Consider the following 14,291-nt stretch of genomic DNA (forward strand, 5'->3'; position numbering starts at 1 on the left):
AGGAAAAGAAAAAGGTGAATGATGTCAGCCTAAAATATGAAATAGATTATTTTTACAATAGAACTGTTCATACTTAAATATAGAGCTAATAAAAAAGAACAGGTCTTTTTCTTTTTCTTTTTGTTTGACAAAAAGTATTGGTCATTTTTTAATTTGGTAAGAGATAGCGCTGAACTCACATAGAGCTTTGTGTCACTCCTTGCCCCCTTATAGACTTTTGCTTAAATTTGTTCTTTCCAACCCTAGATCCTAAACTATAAAAGACAAAAGGGAGTTATTTTTAATGAAGTGATGATAGGTGATTTATACTTGTTTTTTTTAGTTCAATAGGTAGGATGGGGTGGGGATTCGAACTCATAACCTCTTTATTAAAGAAATATGTCAATTACCGTTAAGCTATGTATACTTTTTATGTACACTTTTATCGGTAATGAATGATTTATACATTAAAAACTTTTGTTAAACCTAACATCACTAACCAACATATATATATTTTTCTCCAAAATATTTTCATCAAGTTGTTTCCTCTTTATCTTATTTGTGTTAATGAATCAGAATGATGTTAAAGCTGGGTATTGGGTGCACCACAAGGAGGGTGAGGGTCCCAAAATTGATGCTAAACTTTTCACCCATCTCTTCCGTGGTTATGTCGATTTCGAATCTCAATCATATCAAGTCACATTTCTGGATCAAGACACATTCAAGAAGTTTTCTTCAACGGTGAAAAGAAGTAATCTGAACCTGAAAACTCTGCTATCAATTCGAGTCGAGCACGAGAAAGCGGAGAGCTTTGCGACTCCGATTCTCGTGCCCCCTTCGTCTATTTCTCCATTGAGGCAGCAAAAAGAGGCCTTGATCTACAGTGGCTGTACCCTTCTTCTCAGAAAGAAATGGACGACCTTAAAGATCTGCTTACTGAGTGGAACGGTGCTGTTGCTAATGATGCTGTAAATTTTAACACACCACAACTTCTGCTTGTTGCTACAGTCGCCAACTTGAGGCATCAAAAACATGATTTTCAGTATCCAATTGATGCAATCCAGAAAAGCGTGGACTGGGTTAATCTCATTTGTTATGATTATTACACTCCCACTAATTGCATCACTGAAACTGCACCATCCTCAGCATTCTCCCATTCAGCCACTGTCATCCCCTGTGCATCTACAGGTAGGTGCAAAGCTTTTTAAGTGATTTTAGACTAGCGTTCTTTTTTGTAAGTTATAAGAATCTTGAGAGAATGTAATTGATTTAAAAACATTATTCTTATAACAGCAAGTGGAGCTAGAAGATTCGAACTCATAACTTTTTAGCCAACAGACTATTTAAAAACACCTTTTGTTTTTCATTGAAAGTACTTGGTTCAGGATGACTCTCAAATAACTTTATGGTATTTTGTTGATATTGGTTCAGGATCTATATCCCATGTTGATTCAAGAGAGTTAAATAAAAATGAGTGGAAGCGTACCTGAATCCATAGTGAAAGCAAATTTATGGGATTTGATCTTCCAAGTTAAGATAACCCACAATTCAACTTATTATATTCTCAAATCTCTTCTCTATTAAATAGAAGAAGTAGAGAATCGTTTCTATCTCAAGGGATAGAGAGAATATTGTGAAACGTGTATCTAACTTGGGAACCATAACCCCTATGTAACCGATCAAAATGAAAACACGAGTCGATTACATGGTTTTTATATTTCCAATTTGGCCCTTTATCAAATTAGAAATTATTTGATGGTATCTATACATTTCTTTTTGTAATTACTCCATTAAACAAACTTACACAAGATCACTTCTCTTGGTCTAATTAAATAGGAAAAGAACACATCAAATGTTTACATGTGTGGCCATATTATTAGAAATTCTAACACACTCTTGAGAAAATTTAATTTATTTAAAAACACTTTTTTTTGTTTAAAAAATACTTTGAAAGTACTTGATTAATTATTCAAAGTGTGATGGGTTTTGAATCACTTTCAAACTCTCCATAGAATTTGTTGATATTGGTAGAATTCCTTTTAGATGTAGTAGGAAAAAAAAAAAAAAACAGATTTGTGATGAAAATCACTGTTAAGAAAATGTAGCTAAACACATGCAAAAAAGTTTTAATTATAACAAATTAATTTGTACTTGATTTTTATTTAGCTCCTGAGGTCTCAAAACTAAAATTTTTGTTCTGAATTTTGTTTCTAATGGATCTTTGAATTGAGATAATAGATAGTTGACGGATTAAGTGAGAGTTAATTATATATATTGACTAGACTTTATTATTATTGTTGAATATTGATTGTTTGGTTTGTGTTACAACTGATTGGATTGGAATAGATATAAAAGAGTTGATTGGAAGTGGTTTAGCAGCTGAAAAGATAGTACTTGGTATTCCCTTCTACGGGTGGGCATGGAGACTCAAGGATCCTAAACCAAACCGCGTGTTTTCAGCAACTCAAGGAGCAGCCGAAGGTCCCGACATCTCGGGCGACGGTCGCGTCGATTACTTGAATGTCAAGAAATTCGTAGACAGCCATGGATGTTGTATCAAAAACTCGAGTATGAACTGGGTGGTTGAGTACGCCAATTTTGATGTAACTTGGATTGCTTACAATGGTGAAGGACCCATAGTATCCAAGATCTTCAAGGCTAAGAACAACTTCTCTGGGCTGCGTGGTTAGCATGCTTTGAATGCTGAACCTGATGATGGAGATCCAACTCTGGCCAACACTGCTTCCTGGGCATGGGAAAGAGCATAATATAATATACATGGTTGTGTTGTTAATTAGTTTATTTTGTTGTTCGTCTTAAATAATTTTCTTGAATGGTGTGGTGTGTGAGTGTGTGAAAGAGAGCTAGCTAGTCTCCATGTTGTGGGAGTGAGTGGCTAATTCTTCAAATGTGCGAGGTTTTATACACTAAAAGAATTCTCTCGTATATGTATTGGATGCACATTTCTACTACAAACATTTCAATCAATCAATCTTTGCAATTGAGTTTGCAATTGAGCATCCTACAAGTCAAAGAACTCATAAGTTCTCCAAACAAATGCGCACGTGTATGTGTGCTCAGACATTTTAATGTTCTCATAACAAAACTTTATTAATATAATAGGGAGCTCAGGGCTCCGGAGCCCAAGTGCAATCAAGAGACCTTATCACTCTACATATAATTTAAAAGAAAAGTCTCAATGAGTGAGTGATAATGTACTTTGGTAATATGGTTCTATGCGGGGTCTAAACTAAATCGATATGGATTTACTTTTTGGGGATGGTTCTTCGATATTTTTAATCCTGCCACATAGATAGTCTCATTTTGGAATATTTAATATTTCTCCATTCACTAGAAGAAATGTGCTTTGGTGTAATAGTTTTTGCTCAATCCTTTGGTATATTTGGCTAGAAAGAAACAACTGCCTCTTCACAAACATTTCTAGGCCAGTGGAAAATCTATGGAAGGACATAAAAACAGCTGCCTCTTCTTAGTCCATGACATCGACTTTCTTTGTAATTATGATATTTCCACCATCTCTTTGAACTGTAGTGCTTTTACTTTGCCTTTCCATATAATATGTTTCTCACGTACTATTTGAATGAATGTTATGTCACTTTGTTAAAAAAAAAAGGAAAGATATGGATTTACTTTTGAGTTGTATGCAAAATTTGGTCTAATAATACTTCCTTTTAATTGAAATGGGAACTGATGCGGTTGTACGAAAATCTAAACCTCATTTGTAAATTACTCCACTCTCTACCACATCAAAAGCGTCCTACTTTTGTCGAGGCCAACTCGGATCCTCCTCCTAAGAGAGAAATTTTGAAGCTTGATTTCTACCTAGATCTGGTTACTGCCCACAAAATGCTTGAAGTCTAAGTCTTATTGTGATATATTATCACCATTTCACAAGATACCATTGTTGGACGAGAAATTCAATAAGAGAAAATTAAAATTAATGAACTTGTATTTGTATTGAATAAATGTAGTGTTACAATCTCTAATTATGATCCTCTGATTAATTCTCTCAAATATGAACTTTAATTCGAGGGTTTGTAAGCTTATTCTCGAATTAATGAGTCTGCGCATTCAGCTTTTAACGTATTGAAGAATCTTTAGAGTCTTCGACTGTGAAGCTTGATGCTTGGCGAAATTTGTGGCTTGATGAAGTCTTCGGCTCGCTTGATGAAATCTGCAGCTTGATGAAGTACTTGTTGGTTCATGAGTTATTCGGTTTGTAGCTTGTGAAGTTCTTCAGTCCATTGCTTGACAAAGAGAAGATTCAGAATTCTTGAAGTCTCGTAGTCTTTAAGTCTACCGCTTCAGTTCTTCGAGTCTTCTTAGTTTTAGATGCTTCACATTCTGAATGGTTGTAGATGACTGCTCAGAATGCTCTTAATCTCCAATGCTTCAGGATCTTTTCGAATCTTCTCCCCTTCTCAAATGAGGGGTGACACATCTATTTATAGAGTCTTTGTGGGTCATATATGGGTCATGAGCTTAATGGGTCATGTGCTTGAGCCCAATCTCTCATGGGTTTTGATCCAATTAGTTGATTTCATCAGACAACCATAGGAGAGACATGTGGCATAATTTGATTCGTCGATTTTAAATTAATTTAGGACACGTGTAATTTTATCATTGGTCCTAAATATGATTTTAATTTTGTGACGTGTCATTTACTGATTAGCCGAAATTTCTTCGACAACAACCATCACTTTATTTTTTCTTAAATTGACAGCCGTCCAACTTTCCCATCGTAGGTTATCTTTTCCTTACTTTTACGCACTGACTTTATTGACATTTATATTATTCTATACGTATATCATTTTTCAGAAAAGATGTATCATTCATTAGAGTATATTAGAAACATAAACAGAAATGAGGCTTTAAAGAAAAGCTCTCGAATGGAGAGAAATGGAAACATCGTAATTACAAAATTGAGGGGATTTTAGAGACCAAAGAAATGCAAAGATCCTTCCATCCTCCCAAAGACCGAGGAGTAATTTTGATGAATCGGTTGCTGCGCTCTAACCAAATTCCATGCATCTTCAAATCCTTGTAATTTAGGAATAGATGAGCTGGTGCATAATGTAGCTATTAGACCTAAAATTCCTTCCCTTTTATGCCTTTTTCGGGTAACCACTATCAAACCATTTCTTTTATCTGATCTTGTACAAAAATACAGAACATCAATTTTCTCTTCTCCTTTCAATTTTACTGTAATATTGTCGACGAAGGCTATTGTCCGATCCTCTTTCATGTGGAATCATTTTAGTTAGATCGTATTGAGAATTTCTTTTATCGTATCAGAGATTTGGTTACACAAAAGAAATTATCATCATTTGTAGCTTGAAATTCACCGTACCTGAGCCAAATCAGAAATCAATCTCACCATGTATACAACTTTTTCATCGATGTTCTAGTCTAGTTTCCATCAAGTTGAACCTAATTAACAATTATTTCTTGTGGAAATTTCAAGTCTTGCCCCTCATTCGGACTATGGGAGTGGAGAAACACCTTTACGAAAATCAGCCACCAGAAGAATATATTACGGACAGCAATAACGGAATATAGATACATCTTAGTTGAAAACTGACCATCCACAGTATAGTGTTTGGATAGGCAACGATGGATTGTTAACCTCTTGGCTCATAGGCACTAATACATAAGAGGTGTTGAGCATCATTCAGAATATATAAACATAGCCTGTTGAGTGTGGAAATCATTGGAAAAATAGTCGTTGACCATGACGAAAGAAAATGAACTCCATCTCAATGATGCGTAGTTAATTCAAGGGAAGGTAATCTCTCTCAATCTAGAAGAATATTTGAAGAAATTCAAGGCCATTTGTGACAAGTTAGCAGCAATTTGAAAAAGCCATTAGATGAGATGAGACAACTAAGATGTTTCATCACGAGGCTTTTGTTTTGTTTTTGTTTTTGATTTTGATTTTGTTTTTTTTTTTTAGAAAATGGTAAATTAAAAGTCTCCATCCCACAATTTTTTGAAAAAAGATACTACAATTTGATAAGTATGTGAGGAACGTACAAAAGGAGGCTTAAAAAGAAAAGAGGGGATGTTGAAGACCAAGATGATGCCATAACCTTGATATCCTTCCATAGATGAATGTGAGATTTGGATTTCTCCGCAAAAGTATGATTTCTTTCCCAACCAAAGGTTCCACAAGAGAGATTCAATAGCAGCGTTGCACCAAAGAAGGTTTCTCTGCTTTGTCAACAAGTAGGAAAGGCTTTCTTGGATAATATAATTGATGCGAGCGGCCACTACATAAGCTAGACGGAAAGTATCATAAAGACGATCAGTCTATAGAGTCGCTGAATATGGACAGTGTAAAAATAGATGATCCAAAGATTCATTTGAAGATTTACAAAGAACACATCAATTTGGACTAATATATAAAAGAACATGTAGAATAGGAGAGGAGAAAGAATTAGAGAAACAGAAAGAAAACCAAAGATAACCTTATTATTGGATAATAGGAAATACACACCAGGAGAGAAAATGAAAGGAAAGATGACAACATAAAAGTAGTGAGAAGGAACACAAAACAAAAGTAAGACACACAGACACACACGTGGAGAGGAGCATGCATTTATTTTATTAGAAAATTAAGGTTTGGAAACCAAAGCAGCAGCAGCATGCAATTGATCACTGCCAATTGGATTGGGCAGCGTTAGCAAGAGTGTTGACGTCGTCGTCGCCAGAGATGTTCCAAGCAAAGTAACCCAGCAGCTGGTTTTGCTTTGCGAATTTAATTTTCACAGGAATGGTGGATTCACTTTCGTACGCAATCCAGGTGGTTTCAGCATAGGCGTAGGCAATCCCAAATCTGGGGTCATTGGGGATGTTTATACTCACACTGGCGTGCGCGTCTATGAACTTTTTCACCTCAGAATAGTCCATTTGGCCAGACGCAGCTGGGCCAGTCGCCTTCGAAAACACGTCGTGCTCGGCAGCATTGGCGAGTGTCCATGCCCAGCCGTGGAAAGGGATTCCGAACACGATCTTCTTGGCAGGAACGTATTTTGTCCAGGATTCGATCCCGAAGTGTGCGGACAAGGAGTTGGACCTGCGGTTGAAGAGTGCGGAAGATGGTCCAGTGTAATCGGGGGACGAACCTTCGGCTGGGGTGTAAAAGTCGTAACAAACAAGGTTCACCCAGTCGAGGTTTTGTTTGATTGCTTCACCTGGGTACTCAACATTCTTCTCAATGTATGGTAGGTTCGGCACCGAAGCCACCAGGATCCGCTCCGGTCGGTTGTTGTTTCTAGCGTCGTCCACAGCCGCCTGCCGCCACTTCACAATCAGGATTTTAAAATTTTGCATATCAGTCAGAGAAGATGGGTACAGCCACTGTAAATCCAGGCCGTCAAACCCACAATCAACAGCCGCCTTGATCGAGGAATTGACGAACGTGTCTCGTGCTGTGGGTACTTTTGCAATGTCTGAGAAAACTTTGCTGTCTCCTCTAATGGACAGCAGAGTCTTTACACTAGGATTGCTCACTTTCACTTTTTCGGAGAAGTGACTCACTTCTGTTGAAGGAATCGTCACTTCATGACTTGTGGCGTCGATTTCTCCATATCCGCAGAAGAGATGAGTGTAAAGCGTAGCATCAATGTTAGAAGCAGGTAATTTACCGGCCGTGCTGCTCAGCCAATAACCACCGTTCACAATTGTTGGATGAGACATTTTCAATGGATGGAGGACTAACTCACTTCAACAACCGAATACTTTCTCCTTGATATCACTCTCTATATGCACTTCAATCGCTTGTTGTGCCTTGTAAATCTATTTCATTCCAATCCCATATATATACTACTACTACATCTCAACATCTGAATTATTAATTCCTATTTAATTTCTTTCTATTTTTTATGTTATACTATACACCGGCCCATATATGCATGTCAACATCTTCATCAGTTCCTTTTTCATACATGCCATATAACAATTTCATTGTTTTTTTATTTCATTACTCTAACTTATCTATCTAACTTCTTTTTGTCTTATTACATAACCTCTAAATTCTACTGACTTAATATATACTCTTAATTTATCCCTTCAACCCATATTCATTTAATAATAAATTTTCGCACTTTTAACTTTCTTTAGTTAATAATTCGCGCTATTTCTTTTTCTTGAAGGGAAAACCATATCATTAAACGATGGGTCAATAACATAAAAAAAAATGAGGCTACATATGAAATTGATATCTTCCAAAAGGCGATTGCACCATGGGTATTCCACAACTCTATCGTAAAAATTGACCATTGACTTCCCATTGTATATTAGTCTATTTTCATTATTATGTTTGTATTAATAGTTAGTTGAGTATATGCTTCTTTATTACTTGTTGAACAGATGTAGTTTATGGATTTGAATTTTCTAAATGAGCAATATTAGATACTAATAAATTAATTTATTTTTCACACTATGTTTTCCGATCTAACTTTGATTTGTCCTATTTAACTCGTTGATCTATTTTACGGGTTGTTAAGTTAGTTCAAGGGGAAGAGATTAAATTGTTAATATCCAATTAGGAACATCTAACAAGCAATATGTCAAAAAGGGTGCATCTTAGACTACAAATATAGTAATAAAGGGATAGTACAATCGAACCCAAATAAGATAGTTACTCAAGAAGTTTCAATTAAAAGTTTTAGTGTAAACAAATTGACCGATCTAACTTCATTTTGTCCTATTAACTTTTATGTATTGATTCTTTTTCTAAGCCCAAAAATCAAATTTCCGAATGAGAATTATGTCACCCACTTTTATTTTGTCTATAATATGAACTTTTACAAGGTTTATTCTTCCTTAATATATCACTAATATATCTTAAACCTAAGATTATTGGTTTCCTAAGGAATGACCCAAATTAAACCATCTAACTTCTACCTCAGTCAACTAATTAATCTATTATTAATATATCAGGTTATAAATTCGATATTAGAATATGAATCTCTTCCCCTTAAATTTTACAAAACCTAAAATTTATGGATAAGATAATAAGACAAAACAAGGTTAGATAGAAATTTTCGGTGAAATAAATTATTAGCGTCTAGGGTCTTTTTCATAAATTATATCCATTTCACATCTAGCTAATAAATAAGCATACGAAAAAGATATTATCGTTTTATTGATAAAGAATAGAACTTTTGTCGATATCTCCAAATATTTGCAACCACCTTTGGGATGACATTTTTGTTTTAGTTTCTTTATGGTCTTCTAAATCTACTTTCTTTTGCAACTACCATATATCATCTATCTCACTTGCTTATCTCACTTGCTTAACTGGAGCGCTTTTACATAGTCTCCCATATCTTTTTGTACGTATGTTTCTCACATATACTTGAATCAATGGTTTCAGTATCTTTTTGAAAAAAAAAATATATATATATATATATATATAGTATAGCCGGTCAATCTCCCATTTAGAAAGTTCAAACCCATAAGTTATGTCTATTTGCAAAGAAGCAAATACTTACCTAAATATTAATACAAAACCAATGATGAATAAACTATGAAGTCTTGGTTCAATTTTTAAGATTGAGGTTTGTGAAATAATATAACCCTATATTAAATAAAGAAGACTAGTTGAAAGAAAGTATATATTATATATAATTGGACATAGTTAAAGAAATAGATAAAAGGACTCGTAAGAGAATATATATTTGTTGGGATATTTGTATATGAATTAAATACTCAATTCATGAGCTTAAGTTTTTGGGTTCATTGATGGTTTAATCATATTTAGATGGTATGAGAGCAGAAGGTGACCCCTCCGTGCAAATGTCCTTAAAAAGATAAAAATGAAAAAAAAAAGTAGATAGATCCAACTAAATAAATAATCATCTCAATACATTTGTCAATTCACAAAATATTATTGATCTATAATATTCACCTACTTGTTTGACTAAACATTAAACAAAAATATCTATCTAACTTCATTTTGTCCTATATTAGCTCTAATGTGTCTGGGTAGCATGCATTTTTTTCAAAGGCATTTATTTATATATATATATATATAACACCATATAAATATATAAAATGACGTATATAATAATTATAAAAATAAGAGAAAATTTCACAAACCATCTTGGAACTTTAGGAATGGTTACCATCACACTCATAAATTTAATCAATCACCATCTAAATTACGTACAAAATTATTTTGCAATTAAACACAACTTTATTATAACATCATTAGTGATAATATTGCAAGTTGCACAAACTATACTTCTAAAATATAAAATATAAAAGTCGAACGTTATAACTCTGGGGATGCGCCAAAGTCCAACGTTGGCTAGGTAAAAAGAAGATAATGACTATATATATAATTGAGGATAATATCTCCATTAGTAGGAGACAAAAAGTAAAAGCTTGTAGAAAAATAATACCATTGTGGAAGCGTAGAGAGTTTGTTATCTCTCTAACACACTAAATGTTTGATAATGGTTTATATCTCTCGTTTCTTATGTTAAGAAATGTTTCCAAAATCTTATCGATAAATTTTAGAAACAACATGTTCGTATTTCTATAAAATTATTATTATATTTCTAAAATATATAGTTAAAATGATAAATTACATATCGTTTAGGATAGCAGTAATCCAAATTACTCCGAGTATCTTCAAATGGTTTGATATTATCCATTTTGACCATAACCCTAACGGCTTTACTTTTGGTTTCACATAAAATTCCTCAAAGTAGTGGAGATAATTATTTTATCTTATATAACATGGATCACTTCCTTCTCTAGCTAACGTGGGACTTTGTTTACATTCGTCTTACGAACCAAAGAAATATAACATCAAATATTTTGTAAAGAAAAAAAAACTAAATTTAATTTCATATAAAAACTTCTATTTCTTTTTAATTTTTTTTTTTGAAAAATAAAACCATTTTATTAGAATATGCAAGTAACATCGACAAAAAGAGGAAAGCTCTTGAATGAAAAGAAACCGTAGTTGCATCATAATTACAAAAAGGGAGACTTTAATATCCATTGAGATGCAATTGAAAGGGAAGTGATTTTGACATTGGCAAAAGTGGTCTTGACCATGTCAAAATCACTCTCAAACACACCCTAATTTGTTGATATTGGTAGAATTCCTTTTAGATGCAGCACAACAAAAACAGATTTGTGATGAAAATCACTATTAAGAAAACCTAACTAAACACATACAAAAATGTTTTAATTATGACAAGTTACTTCCTGAGATTTGTACTTCATTTTTATTTAGTTCTTGATGTCTCAAAACGTAACATATTGGAAACTGAAGTCTGAATTTAGTTTCTAATGGATCTTTGAATTGAGATAACGCTGATAGTTGACCTGACCAAATGATAAAGTGGGAGTTAATTATATAGATTGACTAGACTTTATTAATACTATTGAATATTAGATTGTTTGGTTTGTGTTGCAACTGATTGGATTGGAACAGATATAAAAGAGTTGATTGAAAGTGGTTTAGCAGCTGAAAAGATAGTATTTGGTATTCCCTTCTACGGTCTCGTCGATTACTTGAATGTCAAGAAATTCATAGACAGCCATGGATGGTGTATCAGAAACTTGAGTTTCAACTGGGTGGTGGAGTACGCCTATTTTGATGTAACTTCGATTGCTTACAACGGTGAAGGATCCATAATGTCCCAGATTTTCAAGGCTAAGAACAACTTCTCTGGGCTGCGTGGTTACTATGCTTTGGATGTTGAAGCTAATGATGGAGATCAAACTCTGGCCAACACTGCTTCCTGGGCATGGAAAAGAGCATAATATAATATACATGGTTGTGTTGTTAATTAGTTTATTTTGTTGTTCATCTTAAATAATTTTGTTGAATGGTGTGGTGTGTGTGAAAGAGAGCTAGCTAGTCTCCATGTTGTGGGAGCGAGTTGCTAATTCTTCAAATGTGCGAGGTTTTATACACTGAAAGAATTCTCCCGTATATGTATTGGACGATGCACATTTCTACTACAGACATTTCAAACAATCAATCTTTGCAATTGAGCACCCTACAAGTCAAAGAACTCATCAGTTCTCCAAACAAATGTGCCGTGTATGTGTGCTCAGACATTTTAATGTTCTCATAACAAAACTTTATAATGTGCCATGATGTGTGAAAAAGCTTGCTAGCCAGCCTTCTTTTGCCATCCTTTTCTTCATGTGAGTGACTAAAACGTCTTTATCTCCTCGATTAGCGGTACTTAGTTCCACGTCATGGGTGTGTGAGTTGCTAATTCTTCAAATATGCGAGGTTTTATACATTGAAAGAAGTCTCCCGTCCATCCATTGGATGCACATTTCTACGGCATACATTTCAATCAATCAGTCTTTACAATTGAGCGTCCTACAAGCCAAAGAACACATTAGTTCTCCAAACAAATGTGCATGTGTATGTGTGCTCAGACATTTTAATGTTCTCATTACAAAACTTTATTAACAAGGGAATGCTGGGCTCCCAAGACAGGAGCCCAAACGCAATCAAGAGACTTTATCACTCTACATATAATTTAAATAAAAGAATGTCAATCAGCGAGTGATAATGTACTATGAAGAGACTTTATCACTCTACGTATAATTTAAATAAAAGAATGTCAATCAGCAAGTGATAATGTACTTTTGTAATAATGGTTCTATGCTGGGTTTAAACTAAACCGATATGGATTTACTTTTTGGGGATGGTTTTCGATATTTTTAATATCTCAACAGTTCTTCCAGCGAGATCGATGATCTCATTTTGGAATATATTAATATTTATCCCTTCACTAGCAAAAATGTGCTTTGGTGTAACATGTTTTGCTCAATCCTTTGGTATATTTGGCTAGAAAGAAACAACTGCCTCTTCTTTGGTCCACGACATCGACCTTCTTTGTAATTATGATATTTCCATCATCTCTTTGAACTGGAGTGCTTTTACTTAGCCTTTCTATATTGTATGTTTCTCACGTACTTTTTGAATGGATGATGTGTCGCTTTGTTAAAAAAAAAAAGATATGGATTTACTTTTGAGTTGTCTGCAAAATTTGGTCTAATAATACTTCCTTTTAATTGAAATAGGAACTGATGAAGTTGTACGAAAATCTAAACATCCTTTGTAAATTACTCTACTCTCTACCACATCAAAAGCGTCCTACTCTGGTTGAGCCCAACTCCGATCCTCCTCTTAAGAGTGAAATTTTGAAGCTTGCTTCCTACCTAGATCTGGTTAGTACCTAGTCCAGGTCTTATTATGATATATGTTCGCCATTGCAGAAGATACCATCACTTTATTTTTTCTTAAATTGACAGCCTCCAACTTTCTCATCGTAGGTTATCTTTTTCCTTACTTTTACACATGACTTTATTGCTTAAAATTTATATTATTCTATAGGTGCATCCTTTTTCAGAAAATATGTATCATTCATTAGAATAGGTGAGAAACATACCAAAAATGAAGCTTTAAATAAAAGCTCTCGAATGGAGAGAAATGGTAACATCGTAATTACAAAACTGAGGGGATTTTAGAGACGAAAGAGATGGAGAGATCTTTATATCCTTCTAAAGACTGAGGAGTAATTTTGATGAATCAGCAAAAATTGGGTTGTTGCATTCGGACCAAATTTCATACTTGCATCTTCAAATCCTTGTAATTTAGGAATAGATGAGCTGGTGCATAATTTAGCTATTAGACCTAAAATTCCTTCCCTTCTGTGCCTTTTTTGGGTAACCAATATCAAACCAATTTTTTATCTGATCTTGTACAAAAATACAGAACATCAATTTTCTCATCTCTTTTCAATTTTACTGTAATATTGATTGAGAATTTCTTTTATCGTATCAGAGATTTGGTTACACAATAAATTCTCATCATTTGTAGCTTGAAATTCACCCAAGCCGAATCAGAAACCAACCTCACCATGTATACAACTTTTTCATCAATGTTCTAGTCTAGTTTCCATCAAGTTGAACCTTAACAATTCTTTCTAGAGGAAATTTCAAGTCTTGCCCCTCATTCGGACTATGGGAGTGGAGAAACACCTTTATGAAAATCAACCACCAGAAGAATATATTACGGACACCAATAACGAAATATAGATACATCTTAGTTGAAAACTGTCAATCCACAATATATTGCTTGAATAGGCAACGATGACTTTTGTTAACCTCTTGGCTCATAGGCACTATTACATAAGAAGTGTTGAGCATGATTCAGAATATATAAACATAGGCTGTCGAGTGTGGAAACCATTGGAAAAATAGCTGTTGACCATGATCAAAGAAAATGAACTCCATATCAA

General features: G+C 34.2%; 1 protein-coding gene and 1 pseudogene across 2 annotated transcripts; one reads left to right on the forward strand and one right to left on the reverse strand.

The window, feature by feature from the left end:
* The first annotated feature begins 546 nt into the window (after positions 1 to 546).
* LOC111012960 (class V chitinase-like) lies at positions 547 to 2,669 on the forward strand. Its single transcript, XM_022287273.1, has 3 exons — positions 547 to 868; positions 988 to 1,167; positions 2,326 to 2,669. The coding sequence occupies exons 1-3, from the start codon at positions 547 to 549 to the stop codon at positions 2,667 to 2,669; spliced, it is 846 nt and encodes a 281-aa protein (XP_022142965.1).
* A 3,782-nt stretch (positions 2,670 to 6,451) lies between these two features.
* Positions 6,452 to 7,804, reverse strand: LOC111013006 (class V chitinase pseudogene; annotated as a pseudogene). Its single transcript, XR_015792691.1, has one exon. The product of XR_015792691.1 is annotated as a class V chitinase pseudogene (transcript).
* Positions 7,805 to 14,291: the final 6,487 nt, after the last annotated feature.

This window comes from Momordica charantia (genome assembly GCF_013281855.1).
Source record: "Momordica charantia cultivar OHB3-1 chromosome 8 unlocalized genomic scaffold, Mcharantia_2.0 BLBB01000008.1, whole genome shotgun sequence".
Lineage (NCBI taxonomy): Eukaryota > Viridiplantae > Streptophyta > Magnoliopsida > Cucurbitales > Cucurbitaceae > Momordica > Momordica charantia.

Coding starts and splice junctions, on each gene's coding strand:
- LOC111012960 (XM_022287273.1), top strand. CDS start 547: ATGAATCAGAATGATGTTAAAGCTGGGTATTGGGTGCACCACAAGGAG. Junction 869..987: donor GGCCTTGATCTACAGTGGCT/GTACCCTTCTTC, acceptor TTGTTGCTACAG/TCGCCAACTTGAGGCATCAA. Junction 1,168..2,325: donor CATCCCCTGTGCATCTACAG/GTAGGTGCAAAG, acceptor GGATTGGAATAG/ATATAAAAGAGTTGATTGGA.